This window comes from Vicia villosa, linkage group LG3 (genome assembly GCF_029867415.1).
Source record: "Vicia villosa cultivar HV-30 ecotype Madison, WI linkage group LG3, Vvil1.0, whole genome shotgun sequence".
In the NCBI taxonomy this organism is placed as follows: Eukaryota; Viridiplantae; Streptophyta; class Magnoliopsida; order Fabales; family Fabaceae; genus Vicia; species Vicia villosa.
Genome location: NC_081182.1, coordinates 37,752,544 through 37,777,674, shown reverse-complemented (window position 1 = coordinate 37,777,674; position 25,131 = coordinate 37,752,544). Strand labels below are relative to the sequence as shown.

At 33.8% G+C, this 25,131-nt stretch overlaps 2 protein-coding genes across 2 annotated transcripts; both read left to right on the top strand.

Moving 5' to 3' along the window:
• Window positions 1–15,681: 15,681 nt before the first annotated feature.
• On the top strand, window positions 15,682–16,583 carry LOC131657891 (uncharacterized). Its single transcript, XM_058927242.1, has 3 exons — window positions 15,682–15,789; window positions 15,960–16,149; window positions 16,285–16,583. The coding sequence occupies exons 1-3, from the start codon at window positions 15,682–15,684 to the stop codon at window positions 16,581–16,583; spliced, it is 597 nt and encodes a 198-aa protein (XP_058783225.1).
• A 3,205-nt stretch (window positions 16,584–19,788) lies between these two features.
• LOC131655434 (myb-related protein 308-like) lies at window positions 19,789–21,249 on the top strand. The gene is made up of 3 exons (XM_058925318.1): window positions 19,789–20,156; window positions 20,242–20,371; window positions 20,507–21,249. The coding sequence occupies exons 1-3, from the start codon at window positions 20,024–20,026 to the stop codon at window positions 21,078–21,080; spliced, it is 837 nt and encodes a 278-aa protein (XP_058781301.1). The 5' UTR covers window positions 19,789–20,023; the 3' UTR covers window positions 21,081–21,249.
• Window positions 21,250–25,131: the final 3,882 nt, after the last annotated feature.

Below are 25,131 nucleotides of genomic sequence, written 5' to 3'. Positions count from 1 at the left end.
GGAGTATTGATGAAGAGCAATGATCCCCACAGCTTCAGAATGAACCAAGGAACCTTGTGCAACCTTTAAATCCCTTTGTAATGGCCTAACTCTCTCAAACCGAATTTGAGTTTTGGATGAATTTTCTTGTTCTTGCAAGTGTGCCTCCCTTCAGAAATTCGTCCCCTAATCCTATGCCATGCCTTCACTACTTATAGAAGAGTGAATTAGGTCTAAAGAGGAGCCCTAGAATCTCTTAAATCAAATCTTGCCATAGTTGAGAAATTTGATTTGTTTCTTGAATCATAAGCTACTATATTTGGCCAAAATTTGATTTATTCTTCCCTATTCCAATTATCACGAAATCACCAAAATATATTTCCCAACAAAATATTTGATTTTCCCACTTATTTAAATCATAAAAAATCAATTTTAAATGAAATAAAATTGTGTAAAGTCAAATAAAATGTTATTATTCGTGGTATGTACTTTGGATAACTTATGGGCCAAGTTTAAGTCATAAAAGTATGGGCCCATTTGCAAAGTTTCTCAATTTGAACCTTCTTTTTTCATATTTGGTCCTCCAAAATTACCCAACTTTGATCAATCATATCTCACTCAATTTTTGAGCTATGAAGGAGTTCTAGGACTTTTTAGAAACCTCAAGAAGTCCTCTATAAGCCACTTTGGAATATATTTTTCATTTGGAGCTTTTATCTTGATCATATCCTCTTTGGGAAAAACTGCTTTTGGAGGATGCCTGAAAATGACCTGTAATCTTTTGCATTGTATCTCTCAAATGAATCATTTCTAGCCCTGGCTTGTGAGAGACAAAGTTGTAGGGAATCCAATTTCCTTCAAAATAGGCTTTGATTGGGGCACTTTTTATGTTCCATGTGAAATTTATGCCCGGTCAAAGTTTGGTTGACTTTCTCTTAAGAAACCCTAATTTGAACCTTTTTGTATTTGTTCATCTCTGAGTTTCTATTAATGGAATCATGATCATTCTTTGATCAAATGATGGTTATGCACCTCTACACTTGATGTTTGACCAATGATCATAGGTTTGAATCATGCTTTGATTGTAGTTGGCCTTTAGGATTGGATCAGTTGACTGTGGATCTTGGGATTGTTTGAGCAAAGCTTTGGGATTGAATCTTGAACTTTGAATCATTGTACATGGAATATGGAAGGCAAATTTTGGGGTATGACAGGAGGTCCAAAATAAAAATAAAAAAAGCCACATTTTTTTAACATTTTTATACAAAATAAGTCCTCAACTGGTTTACTTTTTTACGTAGAAATCAAGTGAACGGTTATGCGAAGCATAAGGAAGCTCGGTTACTAAAGTAGAAAGAAACAGGAATTTTTTGCCAAGCAAGAGATACAGTGACAAAAGAAGAATTCGAGCCAACAATTGAGGACCTACCGCCACCAGTTGAAATACTTTTAAGCAGTTATGGAGAGAGTGATTTAAATGATAGTATGTTTACGATGGTGCTTGTTAGAGAAGAACCCATTTGCAAGAAGAATGAATGAAGATTCCAAGAAGCATCTTAATAAGTTTCTTACTATATGTACAATTATCAAAATAGATGGGCATACCGAAGGATGAAAAGGATCGAGAATGTTTCCGTTCACACTAATAGAAGACATAGAAGTATGATTTTATTAGTTCCCAACTAATAGCATAACTATGTGGGAAAATGGAGACACCGTCCTTAAACGAGTATTTTCTTGCATTAGTCTTTGTCAAGAGAGTACGAGATTATTAATTTCAAACAAAGACAAAGAGAATCACTAGGTGAAGCTTACAAACGATTCAAAAAGGTTCTAGTTTCTCATAATTTGGATCAAGGAGAACAAATTCTAATATATATATATATATATATATATATATATATATATATATATATATATATATATATGTTACAATTGCTTTTAATGGAAGACTAAACTATTGAAAAATACATTTGTTGGTGGCTCAGCTAATTTTACAACACTCATTAATATCAAAAAGATCATAGACGCCATTGGTGCAAATTAATATTTAGAGTTGTATGATAGATGTAACATCTAGTTGGAAGATCATGTTGCAGTTGAAGTTGTTAGAAAATTGAAAGAAATGAATTTAGAAACTATCCAGGTAATAACTTAAATCTAGTAGAATAATATCACGGGATGTAAATTCTTTCTATGGAGTTCCTCATTTCTTTATGCATTGTGAGGCCCATCTCATCGCCAAGACACAATAGGAAGCATTTAACTTTCTAAAGAAGAATAAACCTTAATCAAACCCATGTTCTTGGTGGAAACCCTTGGCCACCAACCTAGCTTTGTATTTCTAGAGAGAGCCCTCAGCATTCTCTTTGAGTTTGAAAACCCACTTACAACCTACAGCAGTTCTGCAAGGAGGTAAATTGGTTAGAGTCCGTGTGTGATTTGCTGGAAGGGCATTGAACTCTTCTTTCATATCCTTGGTTCATTCAGAGCTAGCAAGGGCCTGTTTGATGGTAGTTGGTTTAGAAGCTGTATAGGCCAATAGAGTTTTTGGCTTAGAGTGTCCTATTTTGGCTCTAGTGAGCATGGGCTGATTGTTCTCAACAAGAGCCACCAGAGGTTTACTAGAGGCAATAGTGGGAGATAAGGAAGAATCAGACAGGTTTGCACCATACAACTCACTAATGGAATTTGTAGACACTATATTAGGACTATGTGGAAGAGAAGAAAGAGAGACCTCAGAGTGTGGAGAAATAACATTGGTGTGTTGAGTATTGAGATCCTCAAGATCTGTAACAACATGATTGTGCAAGTTCATGTCATTCTGACTAGAAGTTTTAGTATTAGTATCCTTTGGACATTGAGTCACTGCAGGTACACTCTGTGTTATATCCTCTGGATATGTAGGTATTGCAGGAACATTGTGTGTACTAGTATGAGAAGAGGAGCTGTGAGGTGTATGGTTGGTACAACTCTGATTGTGATTTTGATTGTGACTAGACAGTTGAGCACAGTTAGGACTAAACATAGCTCCTGAGTTGTCAAGGTTAGCATCTGCTCCATCCCTAGGTGGGATATCTCTAGCATCAACTCTAGAACTGTGAGTAATAGGCTGAAGAGTTGACTGAGTAGGACTATTGTATTCATTATTCTGGCTGGGAATGATTATGGGAGGACTCAAGTCATTTGGACTTTGTGGGGTAGGAGTGTCAGGAATCACTAGACCTTCTTACTAAGAAGTGATCATATAAGGACTTCTTGGGATAACACTATTGGAACCAGACATTAGAGAAATGGATGAAATACTCAGAGGAAATGAGGCTGGTGTAGTGTGTTTAGCAGAGTCATGAACAGGAAATAATTTTGAAAAGGGGAATTCTATCTCATTAAAAGTAACATCTTTTAAGATATATATTTTACCATCCTTACTAAGGCACTTAAACCCCTTATGCTGAGAGGATAACCCTGGATATACACACTCCTGGCTCCTCATCTCAAATTTATGTTTGTTGAAAGGCCTAAGTAAGGGAAAACAAGAACACCCAAACACTTTCAAGGTTTGATAGTCAGGTTGCTTGGCATACAAGGCATGAAAGGGAGAATTAGCCCAAGTCAAGTTAGAAGTAGGAAGCCTATTAATGACATGAACTGCAGTTGAGAAACTGTGATCCCAGTAGGTTAGAGGAATGGAGGAGTGGCTTAATAGAGTAAGTCCCATTTCCACTATGTGAAGATGTTACCTCTCAACAGACCCATTTTGATGTGAGGTGTGTGGACAAGTCAACCTATGCATTATCCCCAGTTCAGATAAGTATTTTGTAAAAGGCCTAAACTCCCCACCAAAATCTGACTGGACTGCCTTGATTCTAACATTGAACTGAGTTTGGACAAATTGATGAAATAGTGTGAAAGCATGTAGATCTTCATACTTTTGCTTAAGGAAATACAGCCAGGTATATCTAGTGTGACCATCAACAAAGGCAATATAGTATTTATAACCCGAGCTCGAGGGATTAGGAGAAGGATCCGACAAGTCTGTGTAAATAATATCAAAAGGCTTTTCATAAACTGTGTTAGTTAAGGGAGCATGTAACCTATGTGCTTTACCAATTTGACAAGAATGACAAAGCTCAGAATTTTGTTTATTTGAAACAGGGATATTACACAGTTTTAGAACAGAAGCAACTGAATTAAAATTTGCATGGCCCAATCTATGGTGCCAAATGGTATTGGTATTGCAATTATTTGCTTTATGTATACAAGAATCAGAAACTACAAAAGATTGAACATTAGAGTCAGGCCTAAGAACATTAGTGTGATTGTGATAGGAGGAAGACTGCAAGTGTAGTTGAGGGAAGCAATAGAGACCACTAGCATCTAGCACTCCTTCAACCAGAATTTGCTTAGAAACTTGACATTTTATATGACATTTATCAGCAAGGAACTCAAACATAACATGATTATCAGCGGAGAATTTGGACACTGACAGCAAATTTCTAGTGATAGTAGGGACATGAAGAACACTTGTCAGTTTTAGTTTGTATTTAGGGTTCATAGGTGAGTAAAAATGAGATGACCCTATTGACTTTATGGTTAGTGATTGGCCATTACCAACATAGACACGATTATTCCCTACATATGGCTTTTTGTAATGTAAACATAAATCATAAGGAGTTAGGTGATGAGAGGCACCTGAATCCACAAACCATGCCTGAGATTCCAGGTCTGCTGGGAGAGAGTATTCTTGTGTATATGTTGCTGGCCTATGAGTAGTTGCCATCATAGCAACAGCCTTGGTGCCTTGAGTTGCATCCTGAGTAGATTCTTGGTTGTTGGAAGATGGATTTGCAAATTGAGATTGAGAACTCTATGGCACAAAATTTTCATCAAATCTATGCCAAGAAGTGTAGACAGCATGTTCATACTTTCCACATAAATGACATGTTGGACGATTCCCAGTGCTACCAATGGTGGTTCTTCCTCTCCCACGACCACATCCACAGACAAATATGTGCCCTCTTCCATGATTGCCTTAATGAGAGCCTTTGAAACCTTCATCCCCATGGCTAGTGTGGGCCACGTTAGCTTATACAGTATTGGCAGCTAATTCCTGACGAAACTTGTCAAGCCGTGCTTCTTGCACATAGAGTAGTGCTTCAACATCACATAGTGATGGAGGAATCAGACAGCCATACATCTGCATCACATATGGACTATATTCCTCTGGAAGCCCATTGAAAACGGAGTCAACTTGGTCTTGTTCCGTAATTGAATCCCCAACTGCTAGTAGAGATTTTGCAATAGCCTTGATGCGTAGCACAAACTCTGTAACAGACTTGTTACCCTTCTTGGTGGATTGCAATTCGACCCTCAGTTGACGAACTCTTGCTTTCATTTGTGCGTTGAAATATTGATGAATTTTATCCCAAACTTCAAAAGCATGTTTGCAAGCAAGAACCCTAGGAAGAACAACTTCGGAGATAGTGGATAACAACCAGATGAACACTGCTTGATCTTGGACAATCCAAGCTTCACTCATCAGAAAACGTACCAGAAATGCGATCTTGATCCGTCTTGTACTTCTGCGGGATTTGCGGATTCACAACAAGTTTGTGCATCTTTTGAGTGAGGATTACTCCCTCGACTTGTTGATTCTAGAGCAGATAATTGTTTTCTTGCAGCTTGATGGATAGTTTCGGTCAAAACGTGTTGCTTGATTTGTTTGACGCAAAGACGTTGGAAGCTTCTTGATCTCTGATCGTTGATTCATCGTTGCCTGAAGAAGCCATGGATGAATCTTGAAGAAACTTATCGACGGAAGGAGCTCAGCTCAGCTTGCAGAGAATCGAACTACGGACAGAGGGATGACGGATTGCGGAAGCGTAGATAATCGTTACACGCGAATGATATCATGATAGAAATGAACATTGTGAATCATCTTTGAATCTCTGATTCAATGGAAGAAGATGATGAATGTGTGTATTCAATGTGATAAAGTTTGTTATCACCTCATATAATATAACAGTGCCAATATATAACTAGGCTTAAAGCATGAGCTAGCACAAGATACTAATGGGTCTAACTACTATCTGCATACATTCCAGAGGCCCATATCTAAACTATACTCCAATAGTAAGAAAACATGTTACATAAATATATCCAAAAATATATATATATATATATATATATCACATTGAAGAAAGAATTAGGCACTTCCAATAATAAAGTCATATATAAAGTGGGTTTATTTTCTTAACAAAATAAGATTGGTTTGTCAACGTGTGAAAGTATACGTAAACGAATTATGATGTTCTTTGAATCATTTTACAATTGTGGAATATATGCAACATGCCGTTGAACAATTGCAATTTATTATATATGGATTGGTCCTTTACTTTTTGGGTGTCCCTAATCAGCTAATTTAATAATCTCTATGACGCATATCAGAATATTTCTCAGTGGTGACAAGGCTCATGATTATGGTCAAAATACTCTTTAATATAATAGAAGGAAAATATACTCTTAAACTATAAGCACTTGTTTTTAAGGATGAATTGAAAATTTTAATGATTTTATGTGTATTTTAATTTGAAATTTTTAAATATTAGATGAAGGTGTTTGAATATGAAGAAGGCAAAAAAAAAAAAAGAAGAAGGAAATAATGTCAAAGCCTTTAGATTCAATTGACTTGTAATATTCAGATTTATACATGTGATATTATGAAGAAAAAAAATTGAATGGTTAAAATTTAAATAAAATATAGAAAGAATTATTATATATTTTAAAGTTGCGTTACAAGTTTAAATAGAAAAAATTATATATCTACAGAGTTTTGCTTTGTAGATTCATATAATAAAATAAAGGCTAAATATTCATTTTGGCATGTGAGGTCATTAAATATCCAGAAATTTTTTAAAAAAATTGTAGCAGTCAGGATTCAAACACTTGATCTCTTGGTGGCTTAAGAGGCTATCAAACCACTACATCACTTCACACTTATTTGAATATCTTACACAATGAGTAGAATAAAATTGTGTCTTTCTCCGCTCAAACCAAAGAGAATCATCATCAACATAGGTTGCCCAAAATTTTCTTATGAACCCAGCAACACCAACAATCAAACATTTACCTATATGATATTATTATTTCATTCAAGTTTATTTTATTTCATCTCTGCAATTAGACGAATGTTATTTGTAGATCTTTTATTCGTGAAAAAGAAGCAAATTAATAGAACAGGACATGGTCTAGTCCTTAGCACCTACATAACCCAATGCAACTTTTTCACTTAATACAGAAACACAAGGAATCCTTATCAATGGTGGAATAAACAGAAACACAAAGAATCCCTAATTCATGAGTAGTACGAATAACAATTTCAGCTCTATTCGCGATCAAGATCTTCTAGTCACCTTTCTCGTCGTAAGTAAAAACCCAGATTTCTACCACAACTTTAACCAAATACCTAGATTCTTCGTCTCTTCACACTCTCAAACCCTTCTAACTTCCAAAATCAAACCTTTTTGCAAAAGGGTTTAATGGGTTGTGCTCGAAAAAATGTAAATCTAAGAGAACTTTGGGGATTAAAATTGGAGAAATAATGAAAATAAGAATAAGATTGAAATTGCAGATCCAAAAATTTTGTTTGTGAAGGTTAGATTTTGGAGATCCAAAAATCAAAATAATTGTAGATCCAAAAATTGCAGAAAGGGTTTGTCCTTCATTTTAATGCTAATTAAGGTTAGGTTATTGTGGTTATGGAATAGATTGAAGAAAGAATGGTGAAGTTACGATTTGTGAAGGTTGTGGAATTGATGAAGAATAGTGAATAATAAAGATTTACTTGATAACAAAGTTGAATGAAAAATTAATCATTAATGACTAAGCAGCCCAGTGGAAAGTTAGTTTCTTAGCAATCAATGTAGCCTGAGTTTGAATCCAGGTTTAAGGAAAAAATTTGGAATTTTTTCGAATTTTGATGACCTTGCTATTAAACATATGCCACGTCAAACGCCACGACGGATGCCAACATGGAAAAATGGACGGTGTTTCAAAACAATGGACGGCAAGGACTAACGTAGATCTTTTTGAACAATTAAATGACCACTTTGACACTTTTTAAAGATAAGGGACCAGAATGGACCTCGAGGTATACTTAAGGGACCAAAAAGAGTATTTTGCCTAAAATAAAATTAATTCAAAATAAAATATAACTAATTATTTACGGTATATTATTTACATCACTTCTTCTCAAGCAGTTAATAAATATAAATCATTTTAATATTATAACTAAGTTGGTTGAACTATTAGGATGGTAAATTTTTTATTAATATATTTGTGAGTTGGTTTCTAGAAGAAATGTAACTTAAAGTTATTAATTCACAATCCAACTTTTTTTTTAATGAAATATTGATTAATCTCAATGTGTTTTGTTCTATAATATTGAACAAGATTATCTACAATATTGATGACCAATTGTTGCCATAGAATAACTCCGTAGAATCTTTAGTTGGAGGCTTTATTCAGCTTCTGGTATAGGTATTCCAGAAAAGCTGACCACCAGTTCCACTGGTTAATGGTACTCAGGTCGATAAAGTAGCGGAGATATGTCATGTTAACGTAAGTTGCACTCTTGTCCACAAAGAGTGCAGTGCCTACCAAGAACAAGAACCAGCACTACAGAGCGCAGGCACGGTGATACTCTGTAAAAAGTCTGTCACCCTCCTGCTCGGACTCTGCTGTCGCCACCAAGTGGTTCTCATACAACTCTCTCAAGCTGGAGAACCGGATATAGCCTCATTCGTCACCCGACACTCATAATCATCCATGTTTGGGTCCATACCCAGATAGTCGACCATTCACTCAATCGCCTCGACCCTCTGTATCTGGGAATGGCGCAGCAGCCTCCCTCTGATCGGCAGGTGGAGCAGACACTGAATATCATGCAAGGTGATCATCAACTCCCCAATAGGAAAGTGGAAATAAGACGTCTCCTTGTGCCACCGCTTCACGAAAGCCTCTTGCATGCCGTGGCTGATAATGGTAAACCCGGTCATGCACAACCCGCCGAGCCCGGAACCACCTATCACTTCATTAAACCACTAGGCCTGTGGTTGAAACAGATCAAAAATCTTCCGCGTGTGGTTCACGGATTTTATTGTCGGCCTTTCCTGTTACAACAAAAACAAAAACAAAAAAGATTGTAATTTAAAAAACGGTTAAATTATAAAGTGTAATTTAAAAAATACCTCTCCCTCCTAGACACGTCGAGGGACGTGGTCATGGTAGTAAATCAGCAGGAAAATGTCCCTAGGCCCTCCCGGGTAGCCCTCCTCCTCCTCCCCGTGCGGAGGGTCAGCATTAGGTATCTCCTCCTCCTCGTGTCTTACCTCTTCCTCATCCTCTCGTACCTCCTCCTGACGGGAAGAAGACACCCGAGCCAGATGACTCATCGATCCAGATGAGGAACCAGCATCATCCATCTGGACGGGTACTCGAACTTTATCTCATCTCTGTGTCGATGCCAACTATGAGGCCCGCTCGTGTCGAGCCGACGCTGTCTGGGTCTCTCTACCCTGTCTAAGTCGTGCGGGGTTGCCTTCCATTTTCGTGAAAAAATTAAAATCCATAAGAAGGCGAAACAATCAAGAAAAAAAAAAGTATGAGTTCATTTCGGAAGTGCATTTCTGAAACTGGTCATGGAGGTGTTTTCAGAAATGCACTTCTGAAACCCCCTGCGAACTCCATTTTTGCATAACCTCCACATCTTGCCATAAATGCTTCAAAATCAAAATTTTCCTATCTAAACATACTCAGTGACATATAACAACTTAAACCTACTATATTATACTAATTTCTGACACCCTTAATATCAATTTCAATCTTAGATTTAAAAAGTTACGAGAACTTACCGATTTGAAGTGATGTTGATGGTGCTTTAGAAGTAGTCTTTGAAGGTTGAAGAGAAATTTGATGTTGTTTTGAAGTAGCCTTTGGAGTGTGTAGGCGCAAATGCTTGGGGATTTTGAAGTTTTGGTGTTTAAGGTAAACTAAAAATGGGGGGAGGCTGTTTTGTTTAAACAGCAAAACGCGCGTTTTTTTGAAAATGCATCTCCGAAATGTTGTTTTCAGAGATGCATCTCTGAAAACACTTTTTTTTATTTAAAAAAATGATTTCGGAAATACATCTCCGAAATCACTTTTTTTTATTTCAGAGATGCACTTCCAAAATATAGGGGCGTTTTAAGAATTTCACGTGGATTTCTAAAAAGCTTGGGAGGTGGATAAAGAATTTGTCTTAACAATGCTAGCTCTTATCCACCAATTCATTTATGTCCAAAGCCCATACTTATCAACAATTCCACAAAACCATACTTCTTTTTGAAATCTACTTTGAATAGTAAGCATTGAATTTTCCTTACTTTGGTAAGGTTAATAACCTCATTAGCCACAACCATTCCATCTAGAATGTCTTTCCGGGATACATGTTTCTTGTTTTGAGATCAATCTACATACTATTAATTTAAATCATTTTAGAGAGTAGCTTCACTATAATTTTGTATGATGAGAAGCAAATTAAGCATATGGGTCTGTACTCATTGAGTTCCTGTGGATGTTCGATTTTGAGGATTAAGGTGAGAAATGTTGAGGTGATAGGTTTAGGTAGTAATGCATTGGAATGAAACTCATTGACAAATCCAATGATGTCGTTGTTGTCAATGAAATGTATAAGTTCAACATGTAATGATGCAACCATTGCATCCGTTTCATTAAGCTTTCTCCATGTGTTGTCAATCTTCAAATTAACCCATTCAAGTACTTATTTGTTCCACCACTTGAGTTTTTCTTTCAACAACTTTAGCTTTTTTGTTTGTTCTCAATGAAATGTATAAGTTTATTCATCTTTGTTCTCATATTTGATTTGCAGACCCTTTTTTTTTTGTCTTACTACTATTGCATAAAAATCACCGCATACACACCATTCACATTGCAAATTTCTTTGTCTAATAACCATCAATTCCCCATAGTCTAGGTTCCCTTCGATCTAATAAACAACATATACATTGGTAATAATTAAAAGAAGTTTTCTTATAATTCACCTTCACAAAACTCTCACCAATAAATAAATATATTTAAGCAAATAACATGGATTTACATACTATTAAAAAACCTCCAAACATGCCACAAGACAATTTTACAGTCCATTCTATCGACACGTTTTCTAAATTGCTTCAATCATTCTATAATCAACAATTAATTTGACATTTCGTTTCTTGATACAGACGTATATTAAAATTAAGATAATCGTTTGTCACCCCATCCTCTAATATTGTTTGAGACTAAATTAAGATTGACTAGTTTTCTTCTTCTTCCTATCGACTTTTCTGATCTTATCATGTTCCTTTTATCTTAATTAACATAAGTAAATTTAAGATACTAAAAATACAATAATTACTTATAAAATCAAAATGAAACTACTACATAAATTAAATGACAAAAAATTTAATTAAACAAAAAATGTATTAATTCATACATTTAACATAGGATAAAATTTAGATACAATTCTTTATGTGTGATTTTTATTATTTTTTAATAAAAAAATGATAAGTGTATAATTTTCTCTTACACGTATATAATTTTATCATATTTCACTCTCTAAACAATATGTAAGTACACTTATCCTAAAAAATAATAAAAATCACGTTTAAAAAATTATATATAAGTTTTCTTCTTTTAAATAATTCAAAATTATTAGATAAAATGATGCCACAACTTGCAACACAATAATGATTTTTAATAGCCATATTACACAAAAGAGTAAAAGTGAAAGAAATTCAAATTGAAAAAACATGAGTCTACTTTAGAATGGAGTGTAGCATGAGGTGAGCAAACAAATGAATGGCCCTAGCTAGGACCAAATAGATGAGGTAGGAAAACCGTGGACAGAGAAAGTGGGTCACCAACCCTCAAGATTCTTTTCCTTATTTTATAGTGATTTTCTTCTTATGTTTCTAGAAGCAACAAAAAACTTTAGGTAAGAAGGTAAGGCTTACCAACCACATCCATATAAAATTAAAAATTGACATTGGCCGGCTATTATTTTTGCATAAGTACTGTTGGATACGAAAGAAATGTTAGTTGAATTTGAAAATGACAATATATTATTATACCAATAATGTGATTAGATATTATAAACATCAAGTGTTGTTTGACCTACTACCACAACAATATATATCTCCTTATATTGCAAACCATTTTTCACGGGAATATTTACTCAAAACGTACTCCACACATAAAGATGTTATCAAAAATGGGACCACTAAAAAGGAAAATCAATTAGTAATTTAATGTAGAATATATATAACTATATTTTTGTTCAAATATATCTTAAATTTGCAACTAGTTTCAAAGGGGCAAAAATATTTATAGGTTGGAATTTGGATTAGATTTTTAGTATTAATTGGGCAAACTGTTACCGTTAAGGCAAGTTCAAAATTGGGTGCTTATATTTAAATTTGGCTAGTAGGTGAAAGAATTGAAAGAAAAGAACAATAAAAGGAAATATGAAGAATGTCCACTAATCTCAACCATGGATGGTGGGGACGTTAATCATGTAGTGATCTATCTACTTGAATTGACAAGAGTAAAGTGGAATTAGTTGAGACTTGCTTCTAGAATCTTTTTTTTAACAATGTTCTAGAAACCTTTATGAGGAAAGGAAAATATATAATTTAGTTGATTTAATTAGTGGTTAGTATAAAAACACTTAGATGAAATGATATTGATTTCTTTCTACTTAACTAAAGTTTATGAGTTTGAAATATATTTAGGTTGGTATGGATGAGAGTTGTTTTCAGGAATAAGAGAAATAGAAAAATTAATATTAAAAGAAAAACTTATTTATTTACTTGTTGTTGTCTAATAAAAAGAAAAATATCTTGTATGGCTATCACACTAACCTATTAATATGAATAATCAGTATTTAACTATTTATTAATTTACTAAAAATAATAAAATTTAATATTAATTTGAGGCTTTTTTAGATATTCGTATTAGATGCACCATGTGCTCTAATTTTATTAATTAAATTAAGCTTACATTTCATATTAATTTATAAATATATTAAATATGCTTTTCTAGATATTCATCTTAGATGCACCATGTGCTCTAATTTTATTAATTAAATTAATCTTACGTTTCATATGAATTTTAAGATAGATTAAATACAAAATCATACTTGCTAACATATGTTGTAAAGACATCTACTAAAATATATATAAACAAAATATTTATGTTAAAAATAAAATATAAAATATAAGTATCTAAGAAAATAAATGCATTATTTTTAAAATAATTTTTTTATATTTAGCTACTAACTTGCATCTAAAGGATAACTTAATATTTTCCTTAAATATATTATAAATAAATTTAAAATATAATATTATATATAGTTATATATTTTTAAATATCATATTAAATATTCAAAGAAAGTATAACTGTATTAGTTCATTGATTAGTATTATTTTCTTGAACTTACTAATTGTCATTTTGTTACTTTTTTTCTCTCGTCACTTAAATTCGATGATGATATATATATATATATATATATATATATATATATATATATATATATATATATATATATATATATATATATATATATATATATATATATATATATATATATATATATATATATATATATATATATATATATATATATATATATATATACTCCAAGAGTAAATTATCAACCCGTACTCCTCATCTTGACCATTATTTATTTTCAATCTAATAGTTAAAATTAATGAGTATTGGTTTTCTCTCTCCATATTTAATTACTCATTAATTTTAACAATTAGATTGAAAAAAATTAATGGTTAAGATGTGGAGTAAGTGTTTAACTTACTCTTGGAGTAAATATATCCCTCCTCTCTCTTTTTTTTTCTCTCTCTTTCTCTCTCTCTCTCTCTCTCTATATATATATATATATATATATATATATATATATATATATATATATATATATATATATATATATATATATAATATGTAAGATAATATTTATTTTTAGTAGACATGATATATCTTATATTAAAGTGTATGTTTATTCTTAAATATGTAATAAAAGTTATAAGAACAAATTATTAAAATAATTCTCTTTGTCGCAAAACATAAACATTTATTTAACAAAAAAGAAGTGTTTTTAAGAAATAGATAGATTTGGTCATTTGGTATTCACTTGTTAAATTAGATGCGAGATGTTGGTCTAAAGTTCAACCTTTAATATTAGAGTTTTTTTGTATTTTTAAAAAATATAAATGGTAAGCAAGTAGATGATATTTATAAATTAAAACTTGTATTAAAATAAAAAATATACATATATTTTCAAATTAATAGATATATTTATTTATTATCTATTTTTAAAATAAATCCAAATTAATATCATAAATTTTTGGAAATATGAAAAATTAAAATTAACTTTATACATATAAAACAAATTTTAGATATATTAATAGATAAAATAGACAAATAAACTACATTGTCATTTTTCTTTTAAAACCTGAAATATACAATATGAGTGCTTATGTTATAAAAAATAAGTAATAATAATAAATAAGTTATCTCTTCTAATTTTTGAAATTTATTTTCTTAAAAGAATTGTTTAAAATAGATAACCAATTATTATTATTATGAGAATGAACAAGGTAGAACTTAGTATTAAATACAATGATGTATTTAAGCAATGTAGTAGTATTATATATAATTATATAAATAATTTTCCTTTGTGGGCTTGTGGAAAGGTTGAACTTAAAATAAATATAATTATTTATTCAAACAATGTATTATATATAATTATGTAATTAGTTTTTCTTTGTGGGGGCTTGAGCCCCCATAACCTTCTACATGGATCCGCCCCTATATATATATATATATATATATATATATATATATATATATATATATATATATATATATATATATATATATATATATATATATATATATATATATATATTTGTTTTAAAAAAAAGTGTATTTAAAACAATATACATATAACTTAAAATTGTTTAGTATAATAATATCAAATATAATTCTAGTTGTGTAAGTCCAGGCTTAATCAGGGTTGTATATAAATAGTCATGGTCTGTATCATTATTTGTACAATTCAATTCAATAATATAATCCTTATTTCCTTTAAACTCTTTATTCTCTCCTCACTAAAAGTGTCTCACGCACTAACAAATTGGTATCCAGAGCTTTCGTTTATTGTTCTTTAGAACTTTACATCAGAGATCGTGTTTTCAGGGAACGTGAATCAATCGCTGCAAAGATGAACGATACTAACGGCATTCCGAACTCGCTTCTAATGCTTGACGGCAAGAATTGGATTCCATGGAGAGAACATATGCAATCTCTGTTGGCTTTCATGAAACCCTAGAAGTGGTTACTAATGAAGTTCCTATGTTGGCTGCAAATGCATCCGACGTACAGAAAACTGCCCACGCCGAAGCCAAGAAGAAGGATTGCAAGGCTGCGTATTGCATTCAAACGGCGGTTGATACTGCAAATTTCGACAGAATCTCTCATGTTGAATCAGTGAAGGAGGCATGAGATATTCTTGTCAAATATTATGAAGGAGGTGAGAAAGTCAAGGTTGTAAATTTGCAGATCTTGCGTCGAAAATATGAATTGTTGTCGATGGGAGAAGGCAAAAAGGTTGTAGAGTATGTGTCGAAGGTGCAAAAACTCGTCCATCTCATGAAGGGTTGTGGTGAAACCCTAACTGATAAGATGATAGTTGAGAAGGTAATGTGTATGTTGACCTCTCACTTTGATCACATTATCGTAGCCATTCAAGAATCCAATTAACTTGAAACCCTAAAATTGGAAGATTTGGTTGTTCGTTGGAGGCGCATGAGATTATGATTGTCGAAAGGAAAAGAGTTCAAGATTTGATACATGCTTTGCAATCTCAGTTATGGAAAAAGAATGGTGGTTCCAACAAATTCAAAGACGAATTCGACAAGACTCAAGGCAAGAAGCCTTGGTCGAACTCTCACAAGAAGCAGGTCGAAGATAGAACTTCTGAATCCTCGAAAGGAGAAGGAGGAAACTATCGAAAGGACAGAGAAGATAAGAAATTTATAGGTGTACAGTGCTATCACTGTGAGAAGTAGGGTCACTTGTCTAAACATTGTTGGTACAAGAAAGATAATGGATCGACAAAAGGCAAGGACGAATGAGCGAACCTTGAACGCCAAGATTAAGATGATTATGAAGGTATGGTGGTTATGGATGCAGTTACAGATAACCATGTCGAATCCAAGATCTGGCTCCTCGATTTAGGCTGCTTGAATCACATGACTGGTCAAAAGGTGTGGTTGGCAAATTTTGACGAATCGAAGAAGAGCAAGGAAAAACTTGTTGATAATAGTTCGTTGCAAGCAGAAGGTACTGGCAACATAGTTTTTCACATGATTAATGGAAGGAAAAATATGATCAAAGATATGTTCTATGTACCTTGTATGAAGAGCAACTTGTTAAGTGTTGGACAACTGGTCGAAAAAGGGCTCTCAGTTTTCATGAAAGATGGAGTTTAAAATTGTTCGACACCTAGAACAATTTGGTCTTGAAATTTCCTCTGTCAAAGAACATGAATGTTAAGACCATGACCAGTTCGACTAAATTACAATGTCTAAAAAATATTGTCGACCACAAGGATAGTTGGTTATGGCATTTGAGGTTTGGACATTTGAACTTCCGATCACTTAATCAACTGATTACACAATATATGGTTACTTGTATTCCAAGTCTTAAGATGTCTGACAAATTCTGTGAAGGTTGTTTAGTCAGAAAGCAATCCAAAAATTAGTTTACTTCAACTATACCAATGAGATCATCCTGCATACTCGAAGCGGTACACTCAGATGTATGTGGTCCAATCGAAGAACATACCCATGGTGGAAACAGATATTTTATTTCGTTTATCGATGAATTTAGTCGAAAGTTGTGGCTCTATGTGATCAAGGGAAAGGACGAAGTATTTGACATCTTTAAGAGATTCAAGATACTTATCGAAAACCAGAGTGAGAAGAAGATCAAAGTTCTAGGAACAGATGGAGGTGGAAAATACACATCTAAGATGTTCAAAGAATTATGTGTCAAACATGGTGTTAATCATGAGGTAACTGCTCCTTATACTCCTCAACATAATGGAATTGCGGAAAGAACAAACAGAACCATATTAGATATGGCAAGATGCACGCTGAAGCAGAAGAATCTGTCAAAGTCCTTATAGGGTGAAGCTGTTTTGACTGAAGTTTATATTCATAATAGGTGCCCTACCAAGAAGTTGAAGAATAAGGTTCCTATAGAAGTATGGAGTGGAAAACAACCATCAGTGAGTCATCTGAAGGTATTTGCCTCTATGTGTTACAAACATGTTCCTGATGCAAGAAGAAAGAAGCTTGATGACAAGAGTGAAGCTATGATTCTGGTATGATATCATCAGACCGGTGCATACAGGCTATTCTATCCAGTTAATGCGAAGATTGTGTTGAGTCAAGATATTGTGGTTGATAAAAATTCTGCCTGGGATTTGAATTCGAGTAATTCAATCAGCAAGCTATTGATGAGCTTTGACTTTGAAAAAGAAACTACTAAAGTCGAAGTTGATGCAATTGTCAAAACTCCAGTCGAAACAGTTTCCAACATTCCCGATACAGTCGAAGAAGGTGTGGCTGCTACAATCTAAAGACCTCAAAGAACTCGAATTCTTCCAGCAAGACTTCAAGCCTGTGAAGTAGCTAGTGATGATGAAGTGATACCAGATAGAGAATTAGTTCATTTTGCTTTAATTGCAGGTGTTGAACCAATTAACTATAGTGAGGCTTTAAATAGTCAAGATTGGAAGTTAGCTATGGTCGAAGAGTTACAGGAAATCGAAAGAAACAACACATTAGAGTTAGTCGAATTGGCAGCACATAAAAAAGCTATCGACGTAAAGTCGGTATTTAAACTGAAACACAATATTGATGGGTCGATAGCAAGATATAAATTAGAATGATTAGTAGCTCGAGGATTTCTCCAATGAGCATAGCTCGACTACTCTGAAGTATTTTCTCTAGTAGCAAGATTGGAGACTGTTCGACTAGTGGTATCATTGGCATGCAATCAAGGCTGGTCGACATTTCACTTAGATGTGAAGTCAGCAATTCTGAATGTTCCTTTCGACGAAGAGGTCTATGTCACACAACCTTCTGGTTTTGTGATTCAGAAGGAAGCGAGTAATATAAGTTGCACAAAGCACTTTATGGTCTCAAGCAGGCACCTAGGGTATGGAACAAGAAGATCGACTCATACTTAGTCGAATTAGGATTTGTCAAATGCAAATCTAAGTATGGTGTCTATGTTCAGGTTGTGGCACAAAATATAACAATCATCTGCTTATATGTCGATGACTTGCTGGTAACTGGAAATAGCTTGGAGAACTTGTCGAAGTTCAAAGAGTTGATGATGAAGGAATTTGAAATGTCAGATCTGGGAAAATTATCTTATTTCCTAGGCATGGAATTTCAAATGTCGAAACAAGATATGATGTTGCATCAAAGGAAGTATGTGAAAAAGATACTCAAGAGATTCAAAATGGATGATTCGAATCCTGCATCCTCACCTGTGGAAACAAACTTGAAGTTAGAGAAGCATGGAGAGGAAGACAAAATCGACGTAACTTTGTTCAAGCAAATTATTGGATCTCTAAGATATGTGTGCAACAGTCGACCTAATATAAAGTTTCACAGTTGGATTAGTGAGTAGATACACCAGTGAACCAAGAGTTTCACACATGAAGGCTACAAGAAGAATTCTAAGATACATAAAAGGATTGATAGTCTATGGAGTTCTATTTCGACGAGACTCTGAAGGTGAAGAAGCAATAATTACTTGCTTTTCAGATGTTGATTGTTGTGGAGATAAGGAAGATCGAAGAAGCACAATTGAATATTTCTTTCAAGTATTTGGTGCCCCAATTTCATGGTGTTCGAAGAAACAACCAGTGGTGGCATTACCATCGTGTGAAGAGGAATATATAGCAAGATCCTATGTTCATATCAAGTAATTTGGATCAGATCAGCACTTGAAGAAATGGAGATCGAAGTGAAGAAACCTCTTGTGTTGCAAATTGACAACAAGTCAACCATAAATCTGACGAAGAATCCAGTTCTGCATGGAAGGAGTACTTGAAATTAGGCATTGCTCGAGCGAAGCACAATTGGCCGATATTTTCACCAAAGGATTAAAGATCGACAGATTTCTAAATTTGAGAAAGAAATTAGGAATAGTTCATATTGACTTTTTTTTTAGAGTTTTTCGAGAATTTGGATTATAGGGGATATGTTGAGATATTATTGGAATTACTATTATTCATCTAATATCAAATATAATCCGAGTTGTGTAAGTCCAAGCCCAATCAGGGTTGTATATAAATAGTCAGTATCATTATATTTGTACAATTCAATAATATAATCCTTATTTCTTTTATTCTCTCTATTCTCTCCTCACTAAAAATATCTCACGCGCTAAGATGTGATTTGTCATTCTGAAAAGCTAATAAGCTAATATTTATTAAACTATTACATATTCAATCCATGACTTTACTCAATATTAGATACCATGAATAGTTATTATTTTGATTTTGTGACAGATGCATGTATTTTATTTATAGAAAGAAAAAAAAAAAGTGGAGTATGCACATGGGAGAAGTATGAATAAAAGAAGTAACAAAAAGATGGTGAGGTGGAGAAGATGTAAATAAAAGTAGAACAACATCTACCTACCAAATGGAGCGAGAGAGCAGTACTAATAAGTGAATTCTAACCACTCGTGTCTCTCACCAACTCGGTCAAATCTCTCTTCCATTTCATTACTACTCCCTCCCACTCCTCTTCCTTTCTTTCTTTCATCACCACCTCCCATTTATATCCTCTTTTCTCTCTCACAATTCTCATTCCCCTCTCTCTCTCTCACACCCCAAATCATCATCATGGGTAGATCTCCTTGCTGTGAGAAACAACACACAAACAAAGGTGCTTGGACAAAAGAAGAAGATCAACGTCTCATTAACTACATCAAAACTAACGGTGAAGGTTGCTGGAGATCTCTTCCAAAAGCAGCTGGTATATATCTATATATTATATAATCTTAATCTTTCATAATATACTATATTGTTGAAAATTTGATATCATTATTGATTCATTTCAGGCTTGTTGAGATGTGGCAAGAGTTGTAGACTCAGATGGATTAATTACCTTAGACCTGATCTCAAGAGAGGAAACTTTACTGAACAAGAAGATGATCTTATCATCAATCTCCACAACTTACTTGGAAACAAGTATGAACATATATTACTAACTATCTGAATACTGGCGCAGTTTATTGTCTGTTTGTCTTTTATTTCTGTATAAACTTTTTGATATCGATAATTTTATATCTTATCTAAACTCAAAATTTATTTATTATTAAACAGATGGTCACTAATAGCGGCGAGATTACCCGGAAGAACAGATAATGAGATTAAGAATTACTGGAACACTCATATCAAGAGAAAACTCTACAACCGTGGAGTCGATCCTCAAACTCATCGGCCACTCAATGACTCCGCGGTGTCCACTACCGTCCCCACCGCGGTTCCACCACGAGGTCAGATCACAACAAGCCATAAGAATATTATCATCAAAGATGTTAGCATTGTTAGCAATAGCAAACTGGTTTGTGAGGATTCAAATTCAAATAGCAGTAGCGGAGTTAGCTCTGATCAGGAAGCTTATCAGCATCAACAACTCAACTTGGACCTTTCCATTGGTCTTCCGTCTTCACGTCCTCAAAATAACAAAGACAACTTGATGCTACAACAACCACAAGATGGTGATTATGAGCAACAAGAAACTAAGGTTACTCCTAGTCATGGTGTGTGTCTGTGTTACAGTCTAGGGTTTCTGAGAAACCAAGTGTGTTGCTGCAACAAAGATATAGGTAATAGTGTTACTACAGCGGTCACTGATAATAATATGTATAGATTTTACAGACCCATGAATATTTAGAAGATAAGATAATTTTTAAGTTAGGTTTTTTTGTTTAACATTTGGAAGTTAGCTAGTTAACCTGATCCGGCTCATAAATATTGTAATGTTGCGACTATTATATTAGTTTATTAACATGAAAATAGTTTTTGTTTTGTTTTGGATGTTTAAAATGGTTATTTTTATTTCATAATATTATCGTTTATATTTCAATATTTATTTCATAATATTATCATTTATATTTCAAAATAAATAATTTGTTAGTTGGGATCGCCAGAGAAGCAAGTTAGTATAAGGTGATCTCTCTGAGCAAGAGTAAGATTTATGGCATAGGGTGTGATCCTTCTTTCTTGGATGCTGCCTCAGTTTTTCTTGGATGCAAGGTAGATACATTTCCTTTCAAATTCCTGGGTTTCTACGTGGGGGGAAATCATAGGAAAGCATCTTTTTGGAAACCCGTCATTAACTCGATAAAAAGGAAACTTTCTACTTGGAAAGGTAGAATGTTATCCATAGGAGGCAGAGTTGAATTGCTTAACAGTGTTCTATCCAACATTCCGAGCTACCAATTTTCTTTTTACAAAGTTCCGTGTATGGTGGCTAAGGAAATTATTGCTATTCAAAGGAAGTTCTTGTGGCAAGGAGGGGAGGAGAAGAAAGGTATGTCTTGGGTCAGATGGGAGATTATTTGCAAGCCAAAAAAGCTAGGTGGTTTAGGCGTGAAGGAAATCGGTAAATTCAATCAAGCTATGTTATCTAAATGGATTTGGAGACTCTTGGTAGAGGAAGATGCCATTTGGTGTGAAGTTATGAATTTGAGATATGGCGAAGTGAGGTCAACTTTGTGGAATAGAGATACCGATAACTTTCGTACAAAGGAGTCATTATGGTGGCGGGACATTAGGCTGCTGGGAGCTAAAAATCATAGCATTTTGGAAAAAATAACAGTGAAGGTCGGTGATGGCAAATGGGCTAGTTTTTGGAGATCACGTTGGCTGGGCTCGACTGTCCTTGCTAAGTTGTTTCCAAGCCTATTTCTGGAAATCTGGTTTAAAGACAATTCTGTTTGTGACATGGGGTATTGGTGCGAAGATGTTTGGTGTTGGATTGTCAATCGGGCAGAAGAAGTTCTCAGTCTGGATGCTTCTATTGAGTTACAGGAATTGAAAGTTCTTTTACAGGATATTCATTTGAATGCTGCCGTTGCGGACGTCATTATTTGGCCGTTCGATTCTTCTAAAGTTTTCACGGTCAAGTCATGTTATGCACTGATGATGCAAGAACAAGGTGAAGTTGTTTTGGAGGATGGCAGGAAACAGGGGTTGAACTCGATATGGGGAGCTTATGTTCCATCGAAATTGAAAATTTTTGGTTGGCGACTGCTGATGGATAGATTACCTACAAGAAACCATCTTCTCCATAGAGGAATCATTGACTCAAGCCAAAATGCATTGTGTGCTTTCTGTCTTATGCAGGTTGAAGACAGCACACACTTGTTCCTGCAGTGCACAAAATTGAGGAGTTTTTGGTGCAGAGTTTTTTCTTGGCTGGATTTAGACGTTATTGCAGGCGTAGACTGTTGCGGCAACCTCAACTCTTGCATAAACTTACTGACGGGGAAGATGTCTTGTAGAAGAGAGGCGGCTATTTGGTTGACTGTTTGTTGGTGTATTTGGAAGACTAGAAACGATGTGATATTTAATAACGCTAAGTTGGATACCGAGGAGTTGTTTTATCTTATTTTGTGGTACTCTTGGTGGTGGCTTGCATTTGTTGCTAAGGATAGGATTACATGTAATTTTTACGAGTGGTTTAAAAACCCTTTTGTGTGCATTTTATTGTTTGTGGGCTAGTTTATTCCTTAGTCTGTTTTCTCTTGTAAGGGTTTGAGTACCCCTAGTACTCAACTTATATTACATGAGTTGCTTATGGAAAAAAAATGTATAAGGTGATCTCGACCGATTGAAGTTTAGACAAGCGCTAATACAACCAAATGTGAAATAGTCAAAAAAAATTCAGGACTACGGAACTTAACGAATTCAATCATGTTCCATGTTTATATAGAGAGAGAGAGAGAGAGAGAGAGAGAGAGAGAGAGAGAGAGAGAGAGAATGCCGCAAAATTGGAGAAACAAATCAGACGTAAATAATGAGAAAACTCATGCAAATAAATATTGAATTTGTAAAATAATTCAACACATAATCAATCAAACAAGTTGTTTAACACATTTTTATCATTTATCATTATGTTTTAATGTGACATATATTTATGAATTTTTGTTAACTCTTCTCAAGCTAATATTGACTTGTGATCAAGTGTCATTTCTTTACTTACAATCAAAAACACCCAATTAGCTCAGAAAACTAGGTTTATGTGGCTTAGAGAAGGAGTCGTTAATTTTGTCTTCTTCCATGCTAGTGTTAAGATGACGAACAGTAGAAATGATATTTTGGCTTTCCGTGTAAGTAATGATGAGCGGGTTGAAGGGGTCTCAGAAATAAGATAAGATGTGCTATGTTTTTCTCTTAATAGTTTCGGGAGCCTCTTTCCATTAGACCTCGTCTCGATGGTGTCCCCTTTAGGTCCATATTTATCATGAGGAAAACTCAAAAATTATATCTCATTTCCTTCTTTTGAGCTTGATCTTATTAATTCTCAGTGTAAGGGAAATAAATTCACTATACTGGATGATTTTAAAATTTTCCCTCTTCAAAAGCTTCTTGTAGTTGTAGCTCCTTGGGTTAGATTTAGGATTAATGCTCCAACAGTTCCATATTATTGCCTCATTCCCTCGTAGCTTGACCTATTATTTTGTTATTTCTTCTTCCCATCTAGGTGATTTTAGGCCTATATCCTTTGTTAGTTCTATGTATAACTTGGTTGTCATTGTGTTGGTAGTTAGGCTTGCGAAGTCAATTGAAAATTAATCTCTCCTAATCACTCGTGTTGAACAATTGACTCAAAACATAAGAGTGAGACGAATTGTAATATTCGAATTTTAAAAAAAAATCGCAAAAAATGATTGACTTAAAACAATTTATATTAGAAGTAGACACTAACAGAGAATGAGCAGCGGAAAAGATAAATAGAAGTAGAAATGATAAAAGATGGTAATATAAAGAGATATGGTAAGAAAGAACACACTAGATATTATCATGGTCAGGTCTTAAACCAAACGACCTACTCTAATTCCCAGGAGCTTTCTCTTGAGATTTCAACTAAAACCAACTTGAGCTTTTAGACATTATCAGTCCAACAATCTTAAAAAGCTTGAGCTTTAACACAGAAACAAGCACTACTACGAAAATTATCTTTCATAACATCATTTCACCTCGACCAAAGTTTCCACCGTAGTAGAATCTATTCAAGTAGGCGCTTTCTTTTTAATTTCATTTTTAACCCACTTTTCACCATGGTTGCAACTTCCAATCGTGGTGAAAAGTGCAGCCTGGTCATGAGTTCGAATACAAGCACCTATAACTTGTTTCTTTTATTTATTTTTAAGCCACTTTTCACAACGGTTGGAATTCTAACCCTAGTGAAAAGTCACCCAATTTTGTTTTACCTATATATGTATATATATATATATATATATATATATATATATATATATATATATATATATATATATATAACGCTCTTTATTCATTCTTTTTGCCCTAGACAGAGTTATATGAACTTCATCTTGTACCTCCAACTGTCATATTCCATTTATGAGATTATATTTCTCCATTAAACCAAACTCGAAAACATCATTTATTCCATAAACAAAACTCGAAAAAAATCATTTCCTTCATTAAAAAAAATCAGAAATCCATCATCTCTCCTCTTACTTAAATGAGACAAGGAAATCATGATTTCAGGTAAAAATGCTTAATGTTGTTGTTGTTGTTGTTGAGATCTAATGTTTAACAATTTTATTGATATTGTTTTTTTTTGTTATTATTGCTGTTGAGATTTAATGTTTAGCGATTTTATTTATTTATTTTATTGTTGTTCTTGTTCTAGTTGTTGTTCTTATTATTGTTCTTGTTCTAGTTGTTGTTATTGTTGTTTTTCTTGTTATTGTTAT

What these genes read in the sequence shown, in the direction of transcription:
- LOC131655434 (XM_058925318.1), top strand. Translation starts at nt 20,024, where the DNA reads ATGGGTAGATCTCCTTGCTGTGAGAAACAACACACAAACAAAGGTGCT. An exon ending in ATCTCTTCCAAAAGCAGCTG is followed by an intron (nt 20,157 to 20,241) that starts GTATATATCTAT and finishes GATTCATTTCAG; the next exon opens with GCTTGTTGAGATGTGGCAAG. An exon ending in CACAACTTACTTGGAAACAA is followed by an intron (nt 20,372 to 20,506) that starts GTATGAACATAT and finishes ATTATTAAACAG; the next exon opens with ATGGTCACTAATAGCGGCGA.
- LOC131657891 (XM_058927242.1), top strand. Translation starts at nt 15,682, where the DNA reads ATGGGAGAAGGCAAAAAGGTTGTAGAGTATGTGTCGAAGGTGCAAAAA. An exon ending in ATAAGATGATAGTTGAGAAG is followed by an intron (nt 15,790 to 15,959) that starts GTAATGTGTATG and finishes TTGCAATCTCAG; the next exon opens with TTATGGAAAAAGAATGGTGG. An exon ending in AGGTGTACAGTGCTATCACT is followed by an intron (nt 16,150 to 16,284) that starts GTGAGAAGTAGG and finishes TTATGGATGCAG; the next exon opens with TTACAGATAACCATGTCGAA.